Source organism: Halichoeres trimaculatus, unplaced genomic scaffold (genome assembly GCF_033239565.1).
Source record: "Halichoeres trimaculatus isolate MK-OKI-2021-1 unplaced genomic scaffold, fHalTri1.1 fHalTri1_scaffold_6, whole genome shotgun sequence".
In the NCBI taxonomy this organism is placed as follows: domain Eukaryota; kingdom Metazoa; phylum Chordata; class Actinopteri; order Labriformes; family Labridae; genus Halichoeres; species Halichoeres trimaculatus.
The window spans coordinates 17707832-17726346 of NW_027437184.1; the positions used below are offsets into that span (position 1 = coordinate 17707832).

Consider the following 18515-nt stretch of genomic DNA (forward strand, 5'->3'; position numbering starts at 1 on the left):
TATGAAACATAATATCTGTGTTACTGGTTTGAGTTATCCATCAAGGAGTAGATGCTGTGATGTGAGCATGCCGTGCTATATTTAGACCCTACGGTCATGTTTTTCATCTATCTGCTTCTATTTTCATCCTCTTGCATTGTTAGTGCTTTTTTTCTTCTAACTTTTCCAGAGAAGAGCTCCACTAGTTGGGAGTATAGAATCAAAACAAACTTTACTTAATTATGAAATTGATGTACTGTACCATGTAGATACTGTGTTGTTATAACAACACTAATATCATTTAAGAGCATGATTTATGCGTCAGATCAAAAACTTGACACAAATTGGCATGTTGCTCTAAAATGGCTGCTGGTGGATGAAAGGAGGAAACCTCAGATGCAGGGAACGCGAACAAATTCAATTTATTTTTATTACATTATTTATCAGGGAACACACTACCTCTTTGCTCCTTCATTTTTCAGCAGGGACACAAAGAGTCTGCCTAAGCGTCACATCAGCTCTTCTCTGGAAAAGGAAAATGCATCATATCCATATTTTATGATTTATCATCACAATTGTTTTAGATAACCGTAAGAAGAAAATCCTGATTATGTTTACTAAATACCTGAGTAAATGAAGACTTTTACACTTTAAATACATTCAGTCACCAGTTTCACACAGGGGGCATTTCCTCTTACTTGACTCAGGTTAGGAAGCTCAAATGCTTGTACAAGGCTGAACTGCTGTCTGTTGTTAAAACTGAGCATATATGAAATTTGACTCCATTTGAACACTTCCTGGTTGGTGAGAAACTAAAAAGGTTGTTAAAAGGGAAAAAAAGTAATGATATTTGATGCCTAAGATTTCTATAATATTCAAAAGTAAAGCCAACCCTGAGCCAGAATTCAAAGGGAAATGACCGTGATGTGAGTGTGGTCATTTAATGATCAAACGATAAAATCTATGTAATGAAAAAGGCCTCAGAGTCCAGCATTGCACATTGTCAAATCACAATACCAATGGTGCTGAATTGCACACTTTGCTGGTCCTTCTAATCGTAAATCAAAGGCCTGAACCACCATAATACCAGCTCATTTTTTTCACATTTTTAAGAGAGTACAGTTGCTTAATAGATTAGTCTATCGCTGAGTCCCTGTACCCACCCACGCTGCCTTACTGCAGCACAGGCAGCACCAGCATCTGTTATATTTGTGATTAAGAGAGAGGAGAGGTTTGGCTGTGAAGAGAATCACCAGGGAAGGAAAGATGAAGCTTCATCCTGCTCAGGATTTAGTCCAAAACAAAAAAAATCAAATAAGAAAAAAATGTAGATGCACGGTGAAAAATTGTGAACCTTCTTCTTCAAGACACTAATTTTTTTTTCTTTCATTTTCTCTCACTGTGTGCATGTGGTGTGTGTGTGTGTGGGTGCGTCTGCGTATTTGTGGGTGTGATGTTGACAGAGGCAGAGGAACTTTACCAGAAAAGAGTCCTGACAATCACGGGTATTTGTGTGGCTCTGTTGGTGGTGGGCATCGTGTGTGTGGTTGCCTACTGTAAAACCAAGTAAGTCCTGCTGAAAATATTCCTCTCATGTTGCCTTTTCCTCAAGATTTTTATTTCCACTTGGCTTTTATGTGTAGATGACATTACCTTGTGTGTTCTCATGCTTCAGCTGACAGGGTGTGTAATACAGGCGTACAGGCAAACAGTTACTGTAGTTTTCATATTCAGTAAAAAAAATTGCATAAAATCCTTACAAAAGAAATTCAGTTGCAAAATATTTTGAGAAAATAACTGAAATTCTCTTCAGGAAACAAAGAAAGAAGATGCACAATCATCTGCGACAAAACATGTGTCCAGAACATCCCAATCGTAACCTAGCTAACGGACCCAATCACCCAGGACCAGGCCCAGAGGAAATCCCCATGGTAGATGTAAGTTTCTGAACAAATTCTTGACAATATAAGAATATGCTCAAACAGATGTGGCTGCAGCAAATGTTTTAATGCTTAGTTACATCACCAAAGCCTGCTTTTTTATATTCTTCCATATGCCAAATCCATTTTTCCTGCAACACAGTACATATCAAAGAACATCCCTGCGACTGAACGAGTCATACGGCCTGCGACGGAAGGGTCGTTCCCTGCCAGCCATGCCTCTTCCAGATCTCATAACTCTTCCACGCGAGCCCATTCATCAACTCACAGGTAAGATAAATACATAATCAAACAGGAACTTGATGAGTTGTACAGTGATCTGATTAGATGCACAGCATAAAGACACAGGTAGAAAACTTTGAGGCTTCTTCCCATTTTTTAACAACCACAAAAAAAAAAGATAGAAAGAGTAGTTGTTATGTTGGGGTGTGTATATGTTAACACTGGTTTTATTTGTCAGACATGAGGAACGGACATGGAGCCTGGAACATTCTGACAGCATCCTTTCTGACTCGCCGGGAATGATGTCATCATCTGTGGGGACCAGTAAATGCAGCAGTCCTGCGTGCATGGAGGCACGGGCCCGCCGTGCTGCACACTGTGGTTACTCTGACCCCCATCGGCCGGGCCTGCAGTACGGAGACTCCTTCGACTCACTGGGAGACTCTCCGCACAGCGACAGGTGGGGAACAGCCCTGCGTGAACAACACAGCTTTGAGCTTGTTGGGAACAATCTTGGAAGTTTTCTGTCTCTGCTGGATCCATCTCAGCTTGAAGTGGCCAGTCAGAGAGACTTAGTGGAAACTAACATACAGCAGGCATGATGATGAAATCCACCAATGTAGCCAGAAGTCACAACAGTGCTTATTTCAACAGGAACACTAGGCTACAGTTACATTACTCCCTGGCCTGTATTTAACTCTGATTGGCTTAAGTTTTCCATTGGATTTTATTTTTGGAAGCATGTGACCTTTAGAAAATAGACTCATTTGCTGTATTGCCCCATGACACAGAAGTGGATGTATTTAATCTTTGTGTCACAGAGAAAGGTCCTGAGTGGGATTAGCCTAGCTTAGCACAAAGAGGAGAGGAAGCATGAAAAAGTTATCTCTCTTTTTCAGAAGTGAGAAAATAGGCCTTTCAACTCCTCTAAAATGATCCATATTTATCCTGCTACTATTTTTGGACTAAAAGCATGGAAATATCAATCTTCTTATGTAACTCTGAGCAAAATGGCAAAGACAGATGTTTAAAGAAATGTTGGACTGTTCCTTCAAAATGAAGTAGTTTACGCCAGCTCAGACACAATAGATTCACTCGTGATGACAGGCTTTCAGGTGTTAAACATTTGACCCGTTTCAGTCTGTGTCACCGGTGGTTGAACTTCCGTTTTGAATGCTTTGGAAACACTCCCTAGATTTGTGGTGGTGACATCTCGAATTCCAAAATGTCCTCCCAGCTCTGTGCTGATGTTTTAAATTACAATACATTTCACGGCTAAGTATCCGTCACTCAACAAGGCGGAATTGGAGCTAAGCTGGGAGGAAATGTGGGAGCAGGATTTGGCCCTGTACTGAAATGATGTTCTGTATGTTTAAGCATCAACACAGACATAAAAACAGCTGGTTAGGGAAGGGAATGATGCCCCACTTAGGTGGTGTAGATTCTGTTGACTCTGTAATTGAAGACCCTGTGTTTAAGGTTTAGAAAACACACTAAAGGTTGCTTAACATGAGGACAGGGGCGCATTTTCTGTTCAAATTGCTTCCTGTTTACATGGGCTACCATTTACCTTGAAAAACTTGAGAATCACTGTTAACCCAGATAACTATCCTCATGACCTATTTTCTCTACAACGACCTTAAATCCTAAAAAGATCACAGAAAAAACATTTGATGTTTTATTAAAGCTTTACTAAACGTTAGCAGCAAACTTTAAGGATAAAGTACCATAAACCACAAGGTGAGGTTGATTTGACAGTGAGAAATCTGACTTCTTCACAAACATGAAGCAAAAGCAGCCTCAAAACCTTTCCAAAAAATGCCCCGTGCTCCAAGGAAAGGAACACTTTAACTTACTGAGGGCTGACAAGCAAACAACTGACTGAACAAATTCAAATACCCTCAATCTGAGGGGAAAAAAAGTGCACATGTTTTGTTTTCTTAAACAAAAAGTGGATTTGATAGCACATTAATCCCAAAGCCTATTGTTTGGTTCCTTGAAAAGTAGTTTAAACACATTTAGATCACTGAGCAAAGTGATTGTTTGCAGCCTATGAGCTTACTGGTGCCTGCCTGCCTTTTGGATGACTAAGCTTCAATAAGCTTTACAGTTCAGATGCACATTACTGTCACAGACACACTGAAAGAACATTGAGGGATAGATTTACACCTTTTACGAGATGACGGTTTCTAGATCTGTAGACATGTTTGGTGTCACACAGCCTTCCATTCCTGTTAAATGCAAGCTTGAGGTGTTAAATATGCAAATCAGCAAATGTCAAGCTTGAGTCATGCTTCAACATTGCAACTAAAAATGGAATTAATGGAGCTACATGAGGTCCTAGAGTTTTAATGGCTATTTTGTGTTTGCATCTGTAATGTGTTTTAAAATGTCTTTGTTGCAAAGCTGGAGAATCTTAAATATGATATAAATCATGTAATGACACCGGAATATGCAGTACCTAGCAGTATGCAGAGAATCTGACCAGTGTCGTGCATCAAAACCCAACCAGATGAGATGTTTCAGCTCCTGAATGCAAGATAGTAATAGTTCCAGCATGCAACAAGTATGCGAGCATAAACAGACCATGGCCACTGAGTTGTTGTGCAGACACAGATTGCGTAACCAACATCCCCTCAGAGTCATCTCAGGTAACAGGCGCCTCTTCCATCATGGGGAGAGCGTCTGCATCAGCTGAGTCAGCAGTGTGGTGGGAATATCTCAGGCTGGTGTCTCACACCGCCCTTTGTATCCTCCAGGCAACACATGGCCGATTCAAACACTCTGATACACGGTGATTCACCGTCAGTGATATGTTCATTCCAAGCTGTAAGTGAGTTAACATGCAGGTTATTTGGTTTACAACGACTATATTCAGCCACAGGATTCAAAGGAGACACCTCATGTTTCTGATGTTTTAGCCAAATACATCAGGCTGCATGGGGTCTCCAGCAGAAATTAAGACAGAAATAACAGATTGTAAAACTTTTGAAATATAGCTGTCGTCAAAGTTCAATATCAACTGAAGACTTTCAAGTTTTGAGGAGGAGCATCTTACAGTCATCATCTAGCAGCCACAGTGACTTCAGCATTCAGCCGTGGTGCCTGCATTGTGCTGTAACATGTTCTCATGTTTTAACAAATCTTCCTGAGATAATAACCTCATTATATTATGAAATCATAAACTGGCTGGGAAGCTAAAAAAATATATAAACATGAAGTGGTGGAGGGGGATTCGGCAGGCTTTGCCACAACATTACTCAATATCTGACAGTTCAGTGTGCCAAAGTAATGAGCCAGGTAAGCTAACTTATTGTACAGAATTACAGCACTCTGCTAAGTAACCACTCCCTTAAAAAACCACTACACATGAGTGCTGGACGGATGATGCATGGTTGAATTTTACTTAAATCAATCAGAATATAATGGATGTTTCATTTCAAAGTGTTTCAGAACAGGTCCCTTAGTTTACTGGAAAAACTTGTTGGGCACATTGGGGCGAGCCCGGGACTGAAGAGGAAAGCAGTTAAGTCACCATCAGTCCTCAATTCAGACTGAAGGGCAGCCAAAACTGCTGCTTCTGCCTGCTGACCTCAAGCCGGGCCTTGGCTTCATCAGCTTTCACACAGCCAAAGAAATGATGTAAAGTGTGAAAGACTGTCTAAACCTGTGCACTGAAACCCCACACTGAGTCAGCTTAGTACAAATATTGTTCTAAAGAGTTTTAATTTGCATAAAGTATGAATATTTTCACTGTTCAAGGTCTTCAGCATCAAGCAAGGTATGTTGGATCGTTCTTTCATCAAAGTGGATCAACAAAAAAAAAAAAGGATCTAGAATTGTTCCCTGAGGAACTCCACATAAAGCTTGTCCATCCCAGGTAACTGAAAATCAGTCCTGGATGCTACCAGGGTATAAATTGTACTGATTCAATAAAGTGTGGTATAGAGATCCTTTAGTTTAGGAAACTGAATGAAAGTTGTGTTTTCAAGTGATTTCAACCCATGGGAAAAATATCTTAACGCTAAGAAAGAATTAAGGTCAAGTGTTCAATTGACTGGAAATGGTTAAATAAATGGCATCAGTTTGCATCAGCCAGCAGTTTAGCCCATATGAAAAAATAACTTAATATATTTTATAGACATTCCTTGGAGCCATATTAGGCTCAGTTGGTGAAGATGGCACACTGAGTCAGTGGTTTCCCTCCAAGACCCCAGTCTACGTTTCTCTCTCCTCCCCAGTGTTTCCTGTCTCTCTTCAGCTGTCCTGTCTAATAACGGGAATCACCCCGAGGACGATCGGAAAAATAAAAAAAAGATACACCTTTACAATTTTCTTTGTAGCATGTGACTGGAGATTGAGTGTGTGTTTAGTTTGCAGAATACTGGTGAATCATGAAAGATTACTTTTCATGCAGTCTTTCTCACCTCTTGTTATTGCGTTTCTTAAATTAACTTTTCCCCCTCTCTACTCCTACTACAGGTATGTGTCAGCTTTGACGACACCAGCCCGCCTTTCGCCAGTGGATTTCCATTACTCATTGCCATCGCAGGTGCCTACCCTCCAAATCACATCCCCAAATGCCAGCCATGCCATGTCTCTGCCTCCTGCTGTCCACAACCCCTACCCGCTGGAGGATGACCAGCCTCTGCTGCGCCGCTACCAGGTGCCCCTACATGATGCCCAGTGCCAGGAGCCCTACCGGCAGCAGCGTCGCACCTATCTTAATGACAGCAGAGGCAGCCTGCCCTCCAGCCCCTACCGGCTGGCTGAGGAAGAAGACTATGAGACCACCCAGGAGTATCTCTCCTCTCGGGAGCAACCAAAGAGAAGTGGGTCCGGTGGAAGCGGGAGCCGGCGCTGGCGAAGATCCAGACTGAACGGCCACGTGGCCCCACGTGGATACGAGGCATCTCGGGAATACGGATCCCGAAGCTGCCTAACAGATAGTGAGTCCGAGGAGGACGGTGAGAGCACGCCCTTCCTCAGTATGCAGAACATGAATGCCGAGCCGTCCACCATCTACAGGCCGGCGGACAGTCGGACTTCTCACTCATCGGGGCGGCACAGTGGGCATGGAAACATGCACACAAGACTTACACACTCACGCTCCAAACCGGACAATACACCCCATTAAAGAGTGAAATGAACCAACGAAAATCAATATAGTATAGACCTGCATCTATAAGAAATATTTTTATTTTATATAACTGACAGATATTCTAAACAAATGAAATATTTATTTTCATTTTAGCAAAAGTTGTCTACTAGTTAACAGCAAAGACTTTTTTATAGGGAAAACTCTATTTATATGTACATTTTGATTTACAGCATAAAAGATGTGCCAGTTTTTTCACTACGTAAAAAATAGAGTAATATTGTGGTGCCTTTTGCTGTATGCCGATGCCAGAGGGCCAGTGGAGGTTTTTGTAGCCTTTCTTATATGGACGCCTCATTTTTTATACACGTTTGTTTTTTTTTCCTCTCTGGTTTCCTATTTTAACTTTTGTTTTCTTTCCAAGTTGCATTCTTTGAGGAGTCTAGCCCCACTGAAACATAACCCTTCCATGTCACGCAATATAAACCACTTCAGCATAAAGTGTATGTTTACATTGATATGATTCGCCTGTAGGTTTTGATTTGGGATCTACTAGAGCGCCTGATAAATACAGTGTAGATCCTTTTTTCCCCCCTCTGACTAATGTCTACAAAGAGAGAAAGAGAAGGGGAGAAAGATTGTTTGGTTGTGTGTGTGCAAGTGACTGTGGGTGTGAGTGTGTGTGTGAGTGTGAGCATGTCAGTTTGCTTGCATGTATTTGTGATTGTTAGATGAATTTCATAGTTTGTTGTGGAAACATCAAACATGTGGGTCTCCTGGTGTCTCAGCAGTGCTGACAGAGTGTCTCAGAGGACCACAGAATAGTGCTTTATCAGAACAGTGACCCCATGTGTAGGTGCACAGGTAAGGCTGCTGTAGGCTTCTATGTTATGCAGGTCATTGCTTGATGTGTTTACAGCTATTCTGCCCCCTTTTCCCAGCCTGCCCCAATTAGGTCCCTTTTATTTCCCAGCAGGTTGTCATCATGTCAGCTTGTTACGAGGCCGACAAACACTGAGCCGCTCACACAGGCACAGGGTGACCCCTGCCATCAGAGGCGATGGCAAAACAAAAAGATTGCATCTGTTTCCACTCAACTCAGCCCCCAATCCCATGCCTCATCATCCTTCTGTGTCCATTCTGTTTTTGTGGCTCATGTAAAAAGGCCACACAGCGTCTCAGGATTTCCACATACCCCCCTCTCTCCACCTTCCATCCCCTTAAGGTCTACCTAAGACTTAGGTTCTCAGATAACGAAGGCCTAAAAGTTCACATACTCTAGCAGTTCCCCGAGCACTCCCATACAGAGAGCAAAGGAAAGCCAAGTGGAAGCAGAACAGTGCAGAACAAACTCGACAATATAAATGAAATAGCTGTGAATCTTTGGAGGATCATACAATGCAAAAATATGCAAACTTTCTATTTTGCTGTTTGATTACATCATTTTCTAAGAGGTGACTGTAGTGTGCTGTGTGTGTAAAAAAGCTATGTGATGCCTATAGTGTAGAATGAACTATCATGATATAAATGCATATTTACATGAGTTAGTTTTTAAAGCCATTATGCAGCCGTCTATCAAGCTGTCAGCCTTTCTTGTTCACATATCCACGTTCATTGAATGACTGTGTTTATGACTTATGTTATCACTTGGTTTTGAGCGCTACACTTAACATGTACACTTCCAAGTTACGTCAAATAGTGTCTCCTCCAATAGTACTGTGTACTGCTTTGTCTTGTTGACAGATCTTGTCATTTCAAATCAGTCCGTATATTATAATACTCAAAATGATACGAAAAATATGTAAGCCCCCTGTCCTCCAGGAAGTGAAGGAAAAATATAAATCTGGAAATTCACCAAATTGATGACAACTGACTTGGTGACAGAGGGCAGCTGATGATGTTTCATCACTGTGGTATGTTAAAAAAAAACTGAATGCTGAATTATCCAATGATTATTGGTGTAAAAGCTCTTTAAAAAGATTGATCTGCTATTGTATCTGCTGTATGGTAAATGCACAGTGGTATTACAGAGAAAGGTCTTTGGTCACACCTCACCTGCAGATATTTCATTGAGTTTCTCACTTCTGAGTCAAACATCAGAAAAAGAAGCTCCTCTACTTTAAATGTAATACTCCCTTCACTCTGCCCACCCTCTCATTTAATCAACATGCAACCAGGCACGTCCTGCCACTCCCACCTTTTAATTTTACAACCCCTACCCTCTCATCAACACCACCACCACCACCACCACCACTACTACACCTGACCCCACCCTCGCTTGAAATGTTTGAACACCTCTCTTCTGCATGTCCTTGTGGTCACGGTTAGATGGGTGCATGGTAAAAAAGCAGCAGACAATTCTTTTTCCAGTCAGTGAAAGTGTATTTCATTTAACATTCAGCAATAAAAAAGAACCTTTCCCTCATGTCATTCCTGAAATATGCTAGAAAAAAAAGAAGAAAAAAATGCGAGATTGTCATAGATTGTAAAATAAAATGAAAAATGAATCCACCTGTTCATATGAGAAAATAAATCTTTATTCATATCATTTTACGATGTAGTTATTTCTGCAGAAAGCTTTGCTATGAATTTTGATCTGTCTCTGATCTTGACTTAGCGTTTCACTCTCCTGCAACACACACACATAAAGTCTGGTTTTGATATACGTTTAATATGGTGCTTTTAAGTTTATAGGTAATAAAAAATGTTGTAGAAAATGCTTTTGCTCTCTGAAATGATCGTTCATGCAGCAGGTGCCTGGTTCAAAAGCACAGAAAAACACACACCTGCATGAGATCTGAACATAAATAACAAGATTTGACTCTTTTAGAGTAATAAAAATTTGGGTTTTCTCCAGGTTCAAAAGCAGTCTGACATGATTATATTTGAAAACATCCATTTCCCTAGTTATTCAAAGTTATATTTTTTCTTTGTCATGTCTTGTAATATACTCATGAAAAGGATTTCTCATTGAAGAGCAAAGTAAGTTGGAAGAATATCCAGAACTTTCTGTCTTTGCGTATGGTAAACGACAAATGAAGGCAGAGCATATGTTTTGAGAAATACAACTGATGTGGTCAAGCAGACTGAAACATATAAGTGTTTTTATGGTAAAAAACCACAGGTCTAACATTTCTTCTGTCACAGTTTTACCCATGCATTAGCATAGAGACACCACTAGATGGTGACATAACAGCAGGGTTCATACAAAACACACCAGAGAGAAAAGTCATGAAGTCTATCCTAGTTTATTTAACACACATCTTCAAACAGTGCCAGTGAAATGTAAACAGCACTTTAAGGGATGATTTGATCAAGCTTTTAAACTATAAGGCTGATATTAAGTTTACTTCTGATTGCAGTTTGAGGCCCAACAACCACTCTTTCAAATGTAGAGTATCGAGTGCTAAAACCCCTTCACTCCAAATAAGCACATTGCTAATATGATCTGATATTTATGGTCATTTTTTTATCATAGTCCCTGTGAGGATTTTTTTTGAGCTGGATGGAAACAGTCTTTTAACAGTGATGTCTGTTCCTGACCTAGAGTACAAACAAGACCATCCACAACAGGATTAATAATCCCAATAATGCCTGTGACTGCTGCGAGAGGGTAGGTGTCGGACCAGAGGAATGGCAGCAAGTTGGAGAAACAGCCTTTTAAAAACTGCTTCGCCACACATTGACTAACAATAATGCATCTAAAAATTTAAGATACCAAAAGAAAAAAAAAAAAAACTCATACTTTTAGTTTCATTATAAATCCATTAAAACTAAAATGTTACCGTTTTCTCTTTAAATTTGATACTCAGGACCTACAGTTAAAAAATAAGCAGCTATCAGCTATTGTGTCATATTGAACACATTCACAACAAACAGCAGCTGTTATGGGAACATGGAACTGAAAAGGTTCAAAGAAAACCTTGAGTGTTAGCTCGAAAATAAATACACCAAGTAAACAAACTCATGTGACGCCTAATGGGGCTAGAAAATGGTGCCATTATTAGCCATATCTGCTGTGTAATTTTCCTCCACAGGATGGTGCTGTTTTCTGTATTTGGATTCAAATCATCGATTCCCTCAGACATTAGATAGTGTGCTGACAACATAGGATTATAATCTTAAACCAAAAACCACAAGAAATGAGACACACAAGATTTGGTTGAATATAATTTAAAAAATACAGGGTTGTGTTCAAAGTCATAGAAGTCTGGCCTATAGTAAAACATAAGAGAGCATAGAAAATCCTTTGACCTATACAAAGCTTTTCATTAAGAATTACATCCTCTCTTCAAACATAGATATATTAAATATAAAACATCATTGGTTTCAAAGACTTAAGCTACAGTATGTAAAATAAGCCATGTCTGATTGTTTGCGGCTAGTCATCTCACTGTATTGACCTGTTAACAATAACATTCAAACTCCATTTTTCCGGTGTTCATGAAAAATAATGCACTCAAAATGAAAATCAAACAAATAAGCAGGGCAGAGAAAAAGGAGCACCCACTCTACTTTCATTAACATGTCAGTAAAAACGTCAGGAGCAGAGCAGATAGGCCCTCAGGCAACCTGCTTAAGGAGATTCGACTGGGTGTCTTGCAAGATTATTGCTTCCTTCTGTGTCTTTTTGGAGCTTCTCCCAGATCCCCTGTTTTTGAAAAAACAAAAATGAGGCAGATATGGATTAACATGTTTTTTCATTTTTTTTATTCACCCTCCTTTTTAACAGGTGTTAAACCGGAATGATTGGCTACTATAAATGAATATCTCTGGTTAAGAGTCTCCGATAATGTCAAATTATTTTTCAAATCTTAGCACCTTTACATTTGGTGTCGTTCAAACGGCCTTATATTCATAATGATTACAATTTTAAAAAGTAACCATATTTATAAATTACACAAAAGCATTTTATGATAATAACTAATTGCCTCTGTTAAATGCTTGTTAAACTTATGTCTTTTTATCAAGAGGTATAATGTGCTTCAACAGCAGTCTCACTTAAGGAAGTTAATGGTCCAAAAATGTAAAGGAAAAAAGTGGACTCATTATCACACATATCTCTATTAGCTGTGAAAAAAAATCATTGCTGCTAGATTGTGCAGGTTTTCTTTCATCTCGATGTGAGGTAATGTGAAAGTGCTAAAATCTGAAGTTTGTCAAGTTTCCTCTTAAGGCTGGCTCTGAGAGTACCAGAAATCGGATACACACCAATCTGAAAATAAAGACATTTTCACAGCAGAAATATACATGTTAATAGCCTGAGACAAAAAAAGTGCCTTCCATTTGTATTGTTAATCTCTCAAACAGCACACATTGCATGGGGACTAGACTTTTTTTTGTACTCTGCAGTCTAGAAGGTGTTCACCCAATCAGAGGCAGAGCTCAGCTGATTGACAGGTGGTCACCCTGTAGCTATTTGTGAGGAGGCTCAAAGCCCGCCCCATCCAATATGGCCACCTGTCAAAACTTGCTCCAAAACTGTGTCAGAGACAGACGGGTGACATCACGGAGATTACAGCCATTAATTATGTAGTCTGTGTGTTTAACATGTTGGGCATGACTTGTGTGCAGACAGACAGTCTTTTTCTGTTCGTATGGCAGATCACAGCCAGGTCGAGCTCAACACAATGACTGGAAGTAGGATCTCTACCTGTAATTGCACCGGAAGCTCTGTGCAGATAGCCTCAGTAATGGCTGATAGTTCCCAAGAATGTTTTACATCACATGGAGGATACCAAAGAGGATTGGGAGGATCTAGAAGAAAACTGTCTGAAGAAGTTTCTCCAAAACTGTAAGTTAGCTAAAAGTTAGCTACTGCTATGTGCTGTTTGCCTCTGTCACATACAGATTTCACAGTGCTTTTTTGTGTGTTTCTTGGATGCAGAGATGGTTTTTGAGTTCTTCTTTATTTGAACTGCATCTGTCTTTGGTCATTGATAATATTACAATATAGATTTGTTTTGCTCAAAACTAATTAGACAAAAGTTGTATTGTGATGTCTATTTAGCGTATGCGTTTTATTCATACACTTTAGCTTCACTTATTGTACCTTGTGATTTGGAGGTAAAATGATTTGTTATTGTTTGTTTTTATAAATCGTTACCACTTGCCTCATGTAATCCAGACCCTCCATAGCTCTTTAATTTACAATACTGCTGCTGTGGTTGGCCAGAGCTCAGTCTTACCTGTCCTCCACGTCCTGTATTGTGTCAGGAAGAGGTGATCCAAGTGTTTCAGGGAGAAATATAGCAGCCAGTCCACTGACGATTAATGATCCTCCGTAAATCAAACCTGGTATCCAAGGCAGGTAGTCCCCCATGAGAAGCACCAACGGGGCCACCATGGATCCTATACGAGCCGTCATAGACACCCAGCCCATACCGTTCTGACTGAAAGAGAAAAACAAAGATATAAGATGTGGTTAAGGGCCATGGTATACTTGCAATCAGGGTTCACAGCGTGCAATTGTAATATCAAAGTATCAGAGGGATGTCTTATTTTAAAAAATCTCTTTATTATTATTATTAGGCTACTATATTTATTATTATTATTATTATTATTATTATTATTATTATTATTATTATTATTATTATTATTTTTGATACATTATTTACTTTTTTTAAATTTATTTATTTAAATTTCTTGAATTTGAATCAAAATGAGAGGTCTAAAACCAACCTAAAAGGCATGCTTGCTGAGCTCTCCAGGCTGGGCTAAGCCATTCAAGCTAAAACTCTACTGGTATGTGTTCTTTACAGTATTATAGTGGTGGGATTTCTGAGGGACACTGACACTGAAGTAAACAGTGAACAAGGCAACATTAACCACTAAATCTCAGAACAAAATTTAAAACTCCAGATGCTTTTTTCACCAATTGTTAAGCAGCTGCACTTAAATTTATGACATTTGATTTGTTCAGAAGTCTTATGGTTACTTTTTAACTAGGATGTATGTTTTGAATATGGTTTGTTTTGGTGTCACATGTTGTGAGCAGCATGGCCAGAAGGACACATACAGCAAATAAGTCCTGACACAGTAGACTTTGGGGATCAATGAGTGGGTTTATGAATAACAGCTGTGGGCAAAGTTGCTGTGCATGGGTTTGTCAGAGTGTGGTGTTGTGCCGTTGATAGTCCACATAAGGGCCGTGCGATGTGTCGATATTGGATTGTGAAGGAATGGAATGTTTCCATGATCTCCAAATCCAGAGGGATCATTGTTTTGGCAGTCTCTTTGTCTTTTCAGTTTCAATAACACTACCTTCATCCTTTTGAAGAACAGGCATATTGAGAACAGAAACGTCCTTTGTGGTTGTTTCATAGGATTTAGTTTTATTTTATCTGGGAATAAAAACATGATATGAGGGTTTTTTATGTTAAACTCTGGGTTTTACTTTTGCCAAAATATTTTATTTTTATCTATTTATTTATTGGTCTTTTAGGACTGTTTTTTCAAACGGGGGATTGGTTTAGTTGTGCTGGGCCATAATTTGCAAAGTAGTTTTAGAAAAAGGAAAGGATGTTGTAAAATCATGATCCTAATACTGCCACAAAAATCCTGATGTACTTTTGACGCATCACCCATCTGCAATCCACGTCATCCATGAAAATGCAGGAATTTGCTGTTGTTTCAAATGTTTTGTTGAGTCCATAGTATGAAGAGCTTTCTTTGAAGGTGGAATACGTCTCAGTGTTACACAACTATAATATGTGACTGAGTGGTCACTCAGTTTATGATCATCCTCATGGCCCAGGTGTCATCTCGGTGGCTCTGTTTGACACTGTTAATATGTAACTTCTCAAATCCTCTTTGACCTTTGGTTGCTCTCGTGCAACTGAGCAACAATTCCCTCCCCTTATCACAAAAGTAAGCTTCTATTTTTGGTACATTTTAGGAAATGCTTCAATGCTTTTTCTTTTTTGCGTCACTGGTACTTACCGAATGATAGTTGGGTATAGCTCTCCAGTGTAAAGGTAGCAGCAAGTGAAGGAGGCAGCTAGGCACCCTTTACCCACAACAGCCAAACTGGTGCGCAGAGTCTGTTGATCTGCAGAGGAGTGGAAAATGCATTAGATCACTGCCCTGTTTCTGTGCTGGAATTTTCTGTCGAGGCCAAAGTTTTGAGCATGGCACAAATATTGTTTTTCACAAAGTTCGCTACCTCAGTTCTCACAGTGGCTATTTGTATTAACTCTAGATAGTAAAACGTGATCAGATAAATGGACACTAACAGCTAAGTCATTCCCTGCCATGAAAAATAACCTATGTGAAAAATAAAATTTGTGCCATTCTCAAAACTTTTGGCCAGGACGTATTTGTGTTTTAAATACCGTAGGGCACCAGCAGGTTGGCTAGAATCATCAGGCCACCAACGATGACAGCACCACATTGTGACGCACGTCTCCCGCAAAAACTCATGGCCACAGTTATGACAACTTTAGCAGGGAAGTCAACAGCTCCAAAGATCACTTGGATAAGGTAGATATCCACTCCAAACTTTTGCAGATCCATTGCAAGACCATAGTACGCAAAGCTTGTTGAGAACCTGTATTCAAAAGAAGAAAAAAGACACACACTGTGAAGTTAAAATGTCATGTTTCAAAAGCTTTTTCTGTGTTTTTGTGGAACAGTAGGGGTACAAGTACCAGACAACACTGAGGCAGATTGTCATCTTCCTCATTGTGGCGGTGCGGAACAGATCCAGGACAGAGTAGGAGCCTTGCGAACAGGATAACTCTTTCTTCATAGACTCCTGCACCATCTAAGCATGAGGAGAGGTGCTGTCAGATTTATTGTAAGTGTAAACATGCATAGATGCTGTAGTAACACAAACGTTTACTCACTTGAATGTCAATTTTTTCCCCCTCTTCATGGCGCCCGTTGAATCTGGCCACACTCTTAAGGTTTTTGATGGCTTTCTCAGAGTTATTACTCAAGACTAACCATCTTGAAGACTCATGAAACCACCTGTAGGGCATATTTATTATGGTAATTTATTATGAATCCAGCAGCTCTTTATTTGATGCACAAACTTCTAAAACTTTCAGCATCAGTAACTGAGCCCAACTTTTATGTGAGGTTTTGTTTGTGGCACTGACCAGGCGTAGAGGAAGAAGCCATAGAAGGGCAAAGACACAGCCAGGGTTAACCACCTCCAGTCCCGGATGAAGTAAGCAATGACAGCCAGGATGAGCTGTCCCACGGTGTAACAGTAACCTGTTAATGTCCCCACCACAGTCCGCACCCGAGTGGGGATCCACTCCACGACTGTGAGATAAGGAATCACAGAGGAGGAGATGTTTAAGAGGCTTTGTAATTTAACAATGCTTCATCCAGTTACCATTGTTTAGTCTGTTTGCTCTTACTGAGTGAGAAGGTGTTGAGCCCCAAGCCGGATAAAGCCATGCCACAAAAAAAGCGAGACAGGCAGAAGAGGGAGAAGGAGGTGGAGAACGCAGCACATGTTCCTCCCACAGCCATCAGCAGGTGAGAGAAAAGCAGGAGGATGCGTCGACCATATCTAGGAGTCAGATAGATTTTCAAACAGTGGGGTCATATTTGATTTTTACTAAGGACTGTATATATAGGGTTTTATATCATTTATGTGATTTTTATAAATATTTCAACTGTTAGTACAGCATGATGATGAGTTTCTCCTCCGGTTAAGTAAAAGATAACTAAGTATACCATATGAGAAGTGATGAGATACCTGTCTGACAGGCCTCCAAAGATAAAAGCTCCCACAAGCACTCCTCCCATGTAGATGGTTTGACTCATTTGTTTCAAAGAGCGTAAATTACACACCAAGTGAAACTGAAAAAAAAAAAAAAATTAGTCAAATAAAAAAAATGAGAAGAAAACACAAACATAAAAAAAAATTAATAGAGAAGAGAAATGTAATCCTACATCAGATATGATGGTGGAGTCCATATCAGTCATGTTGTAGGACCATCCCTCTGTGCACTCCTGCAGATCGACACCCCCCACATCATACAGATCCTGCTCATCAAAACTAGAGGTGCTGTTCTTGGCTATAAGGTGCCACTGAGGGCTGACGTAACGCTGACACCTCTCTGGCCTCCCTGACGGATCTAACGGCACTGTGATGAGCAGCGTCTGCTCTGGGCTCAGCCGGGACTGGGAGAGGTTAGTGTGAGCGCTGCAGTAGTGAGGGGGCACGGCGGCCACAAAGTTCTGCAGCAGGTTGTGACTGGCCATCATCAGGACGGGGATGACGAGGAGGGTTACATGTAGGACCTGGAAGCGTCCTGTGCTTCCAACCTGCTCCAGGAGGTCACCAAATGCCATTGTTTATATGAGTACAACTTCCCAAGGTGACTTCAGTATTTATGGCTTTGAAGCCTGCTGGGTTCCTTTAGAAAATATGAAATTTTTTTAAACAAAGGGTTTAGGTTAAGTTTAGGGTAGGGTTAGGGTTAGAAATCATTTTGTTTCATCAAAACATTGAAAAAAAGCAGCTACACAAATAAACATGTTAATAAGACTAATTTGAAGACTTACCTGATGAGTTAGTCGTCTTTTGTGGGGTAAAGCATCTTAAAATTGTAACACAAGATGAAGTACTTTCCTAAAAACACTCATGATATTACAGCTTCAGATAAGATCCATGTAAAGCGTTTCAAACAGTCCTCAAAAGTGAAGGAAAAAAAAAACAAAAGTAAGAAAAGTTGCAGTGCTGCAGCAGTGTATTGGAGTGAGTAATCGGCTCTTGAATTCCAACTGCTTGTCTGAACTTTGGATTATTAGAAGTGCAGAAAAAAAAAATCCTGGAGGTATTAGCAGCTTGTTTGTTGAAGACGTCGGAGGAATGCTGAGTCCTGGCAGTGCGGGAACAATGTTGTGTTGAAGTGTTTCACTTTGACTGAGCTCCAGCATCAAGAGTGAGCACATAACTGAGCTCAGCTCTTTTTCCCCTCTTTATGAAGGACAGGGTGATGGGGTGCATGTGTGTGTGTGACTCTGTCCATGTGTGTGTGTTTTTCTGTGAATGAGTGTGTGAACCAGTGTGTACACATGTGAGGTCAAGCAAACTAATATGGCTCTACTGGTACTTCTCCCGCATGTTTCCTGCAATTATTCCCCGTGTGGTGCATTCATGTTTCAAGGTTTATGACCTAGACCGAAGGTAGAAGATGTTGAGCCAGTAAGAACAAGACTAAAAGGAAATGTTGTCTGACATTTATGCAAGCATGCTGATAAATGTTCAACAGATTGACTGCACTTCAACTCAATGTGATAAAATAACTAAAGTT

At 40.1% G+C, this 18515-nt stretch overlaps 2 protein-coding genes across 5 annotated transcripts in view; one reads left to right on the plus strand and one right to left on the minus strand.

Annotated features, from left to right (window-relative positions):
* The window catches only part of nrg2a (neuregulin 2a), a 78586-nt gene extending 68799 nt beyond the window's left edge, over nucleotides 1–9787 (plus strand). For all 3 annotated transcript variants that reach the window (XM_074671495.1, XM_074671494.1, XM_074671496.1), the window contains 5 exons: nucleotides 1443–1545; nucleotides 1793–1916; nucleotides 2062–2189; nucleotides 2380–2601; nucleotides 6624–9787. In XM_074671495.1, coding sequence (XP_074527596.1) covers nucleotides 1443–1545; nucleotides 1793–1916; nucleotides 2062–2189; nucleotides 2380–2601; nucleotides 6624–7278 — 1232 coding nt within the window. In that variant the 3' untranslated portion in view covers nucleotides 7279–9787. The remainder of the gene's footprint in view (nucleotides 1–1442; nucleotides 1546–1792; nucleotides 1917–2061; nucleotides 2190–2379; nucleotides 2602–6623) is intronic.
* A 761-nt stretch (nucleotides 9788–10548) lies between these two features.
* On the minus strand, nucleotides 10549–18136 carry slc22a6l (solute carrier family 22 member 6, like). Of its 2 annotated transcripts, XM_074672932.1 has the most exons (11): nucleotides 17764–18136; nucleotides 17149–17615; nucleotides 16952–17055; nucleotides 16608–16762; nucleotides 16341–16509; nucleotides 16086–16209; nucleotides 15888–16003; nucleotides 15573–15787; nucleotides 15181–15289; nucleotides 13428–13631; nucleotides 10549–11890 (listed from the first exon to the last, which is right to left on the minus strand). In XM_074672932.1, the coding sequence occupies exons 2-11, from the start codon at nucleotides 17548–17550 to the stop codon at nucleotides 11803–11805; spliced, it is 1686 nt and encodes a 561-aa protein (XP_074529033.1). In that variant the 5' UTR covers nucleotides 17551–17615; nucleotides 17764–18136; the 3' UTR covers nucleotides 10549–11802. The 2 variants fall into 2 exon arrangements, with proteins under 2 accessions (XP_074529033.1, XP_074529034.1); XM_074672933.1 differs by lacking the exons at nucleotides 16341–16509; nucleotides 16608–16762.
* Nucleotides 18137–18515: the final 379 nt, after the last annotated feature.

Coding starts and splice junctions, on each gene's coding strand:
- slc22a6l (XM_074672932.1), bottom strand. CDS start 17,550: ATGGCATTTGGTGACCTCCTGGAGCAGGTTGGAAGCACAGGACGCTTC. Junction 15,290..15,572: donor CAACCTGCTGGTGCCCTACG/GTATTTAAAACA, acceptor ACTCCTCTGCAG/ATCAACAGACTCTGCGCACC. Junction 13,632..15,180: donor CTATACCCAACTATCATTCG/GTAAGTACCAGT, acceptor TTTCTCTTTCAG/TCAGAACGGTATGGGCTGGG.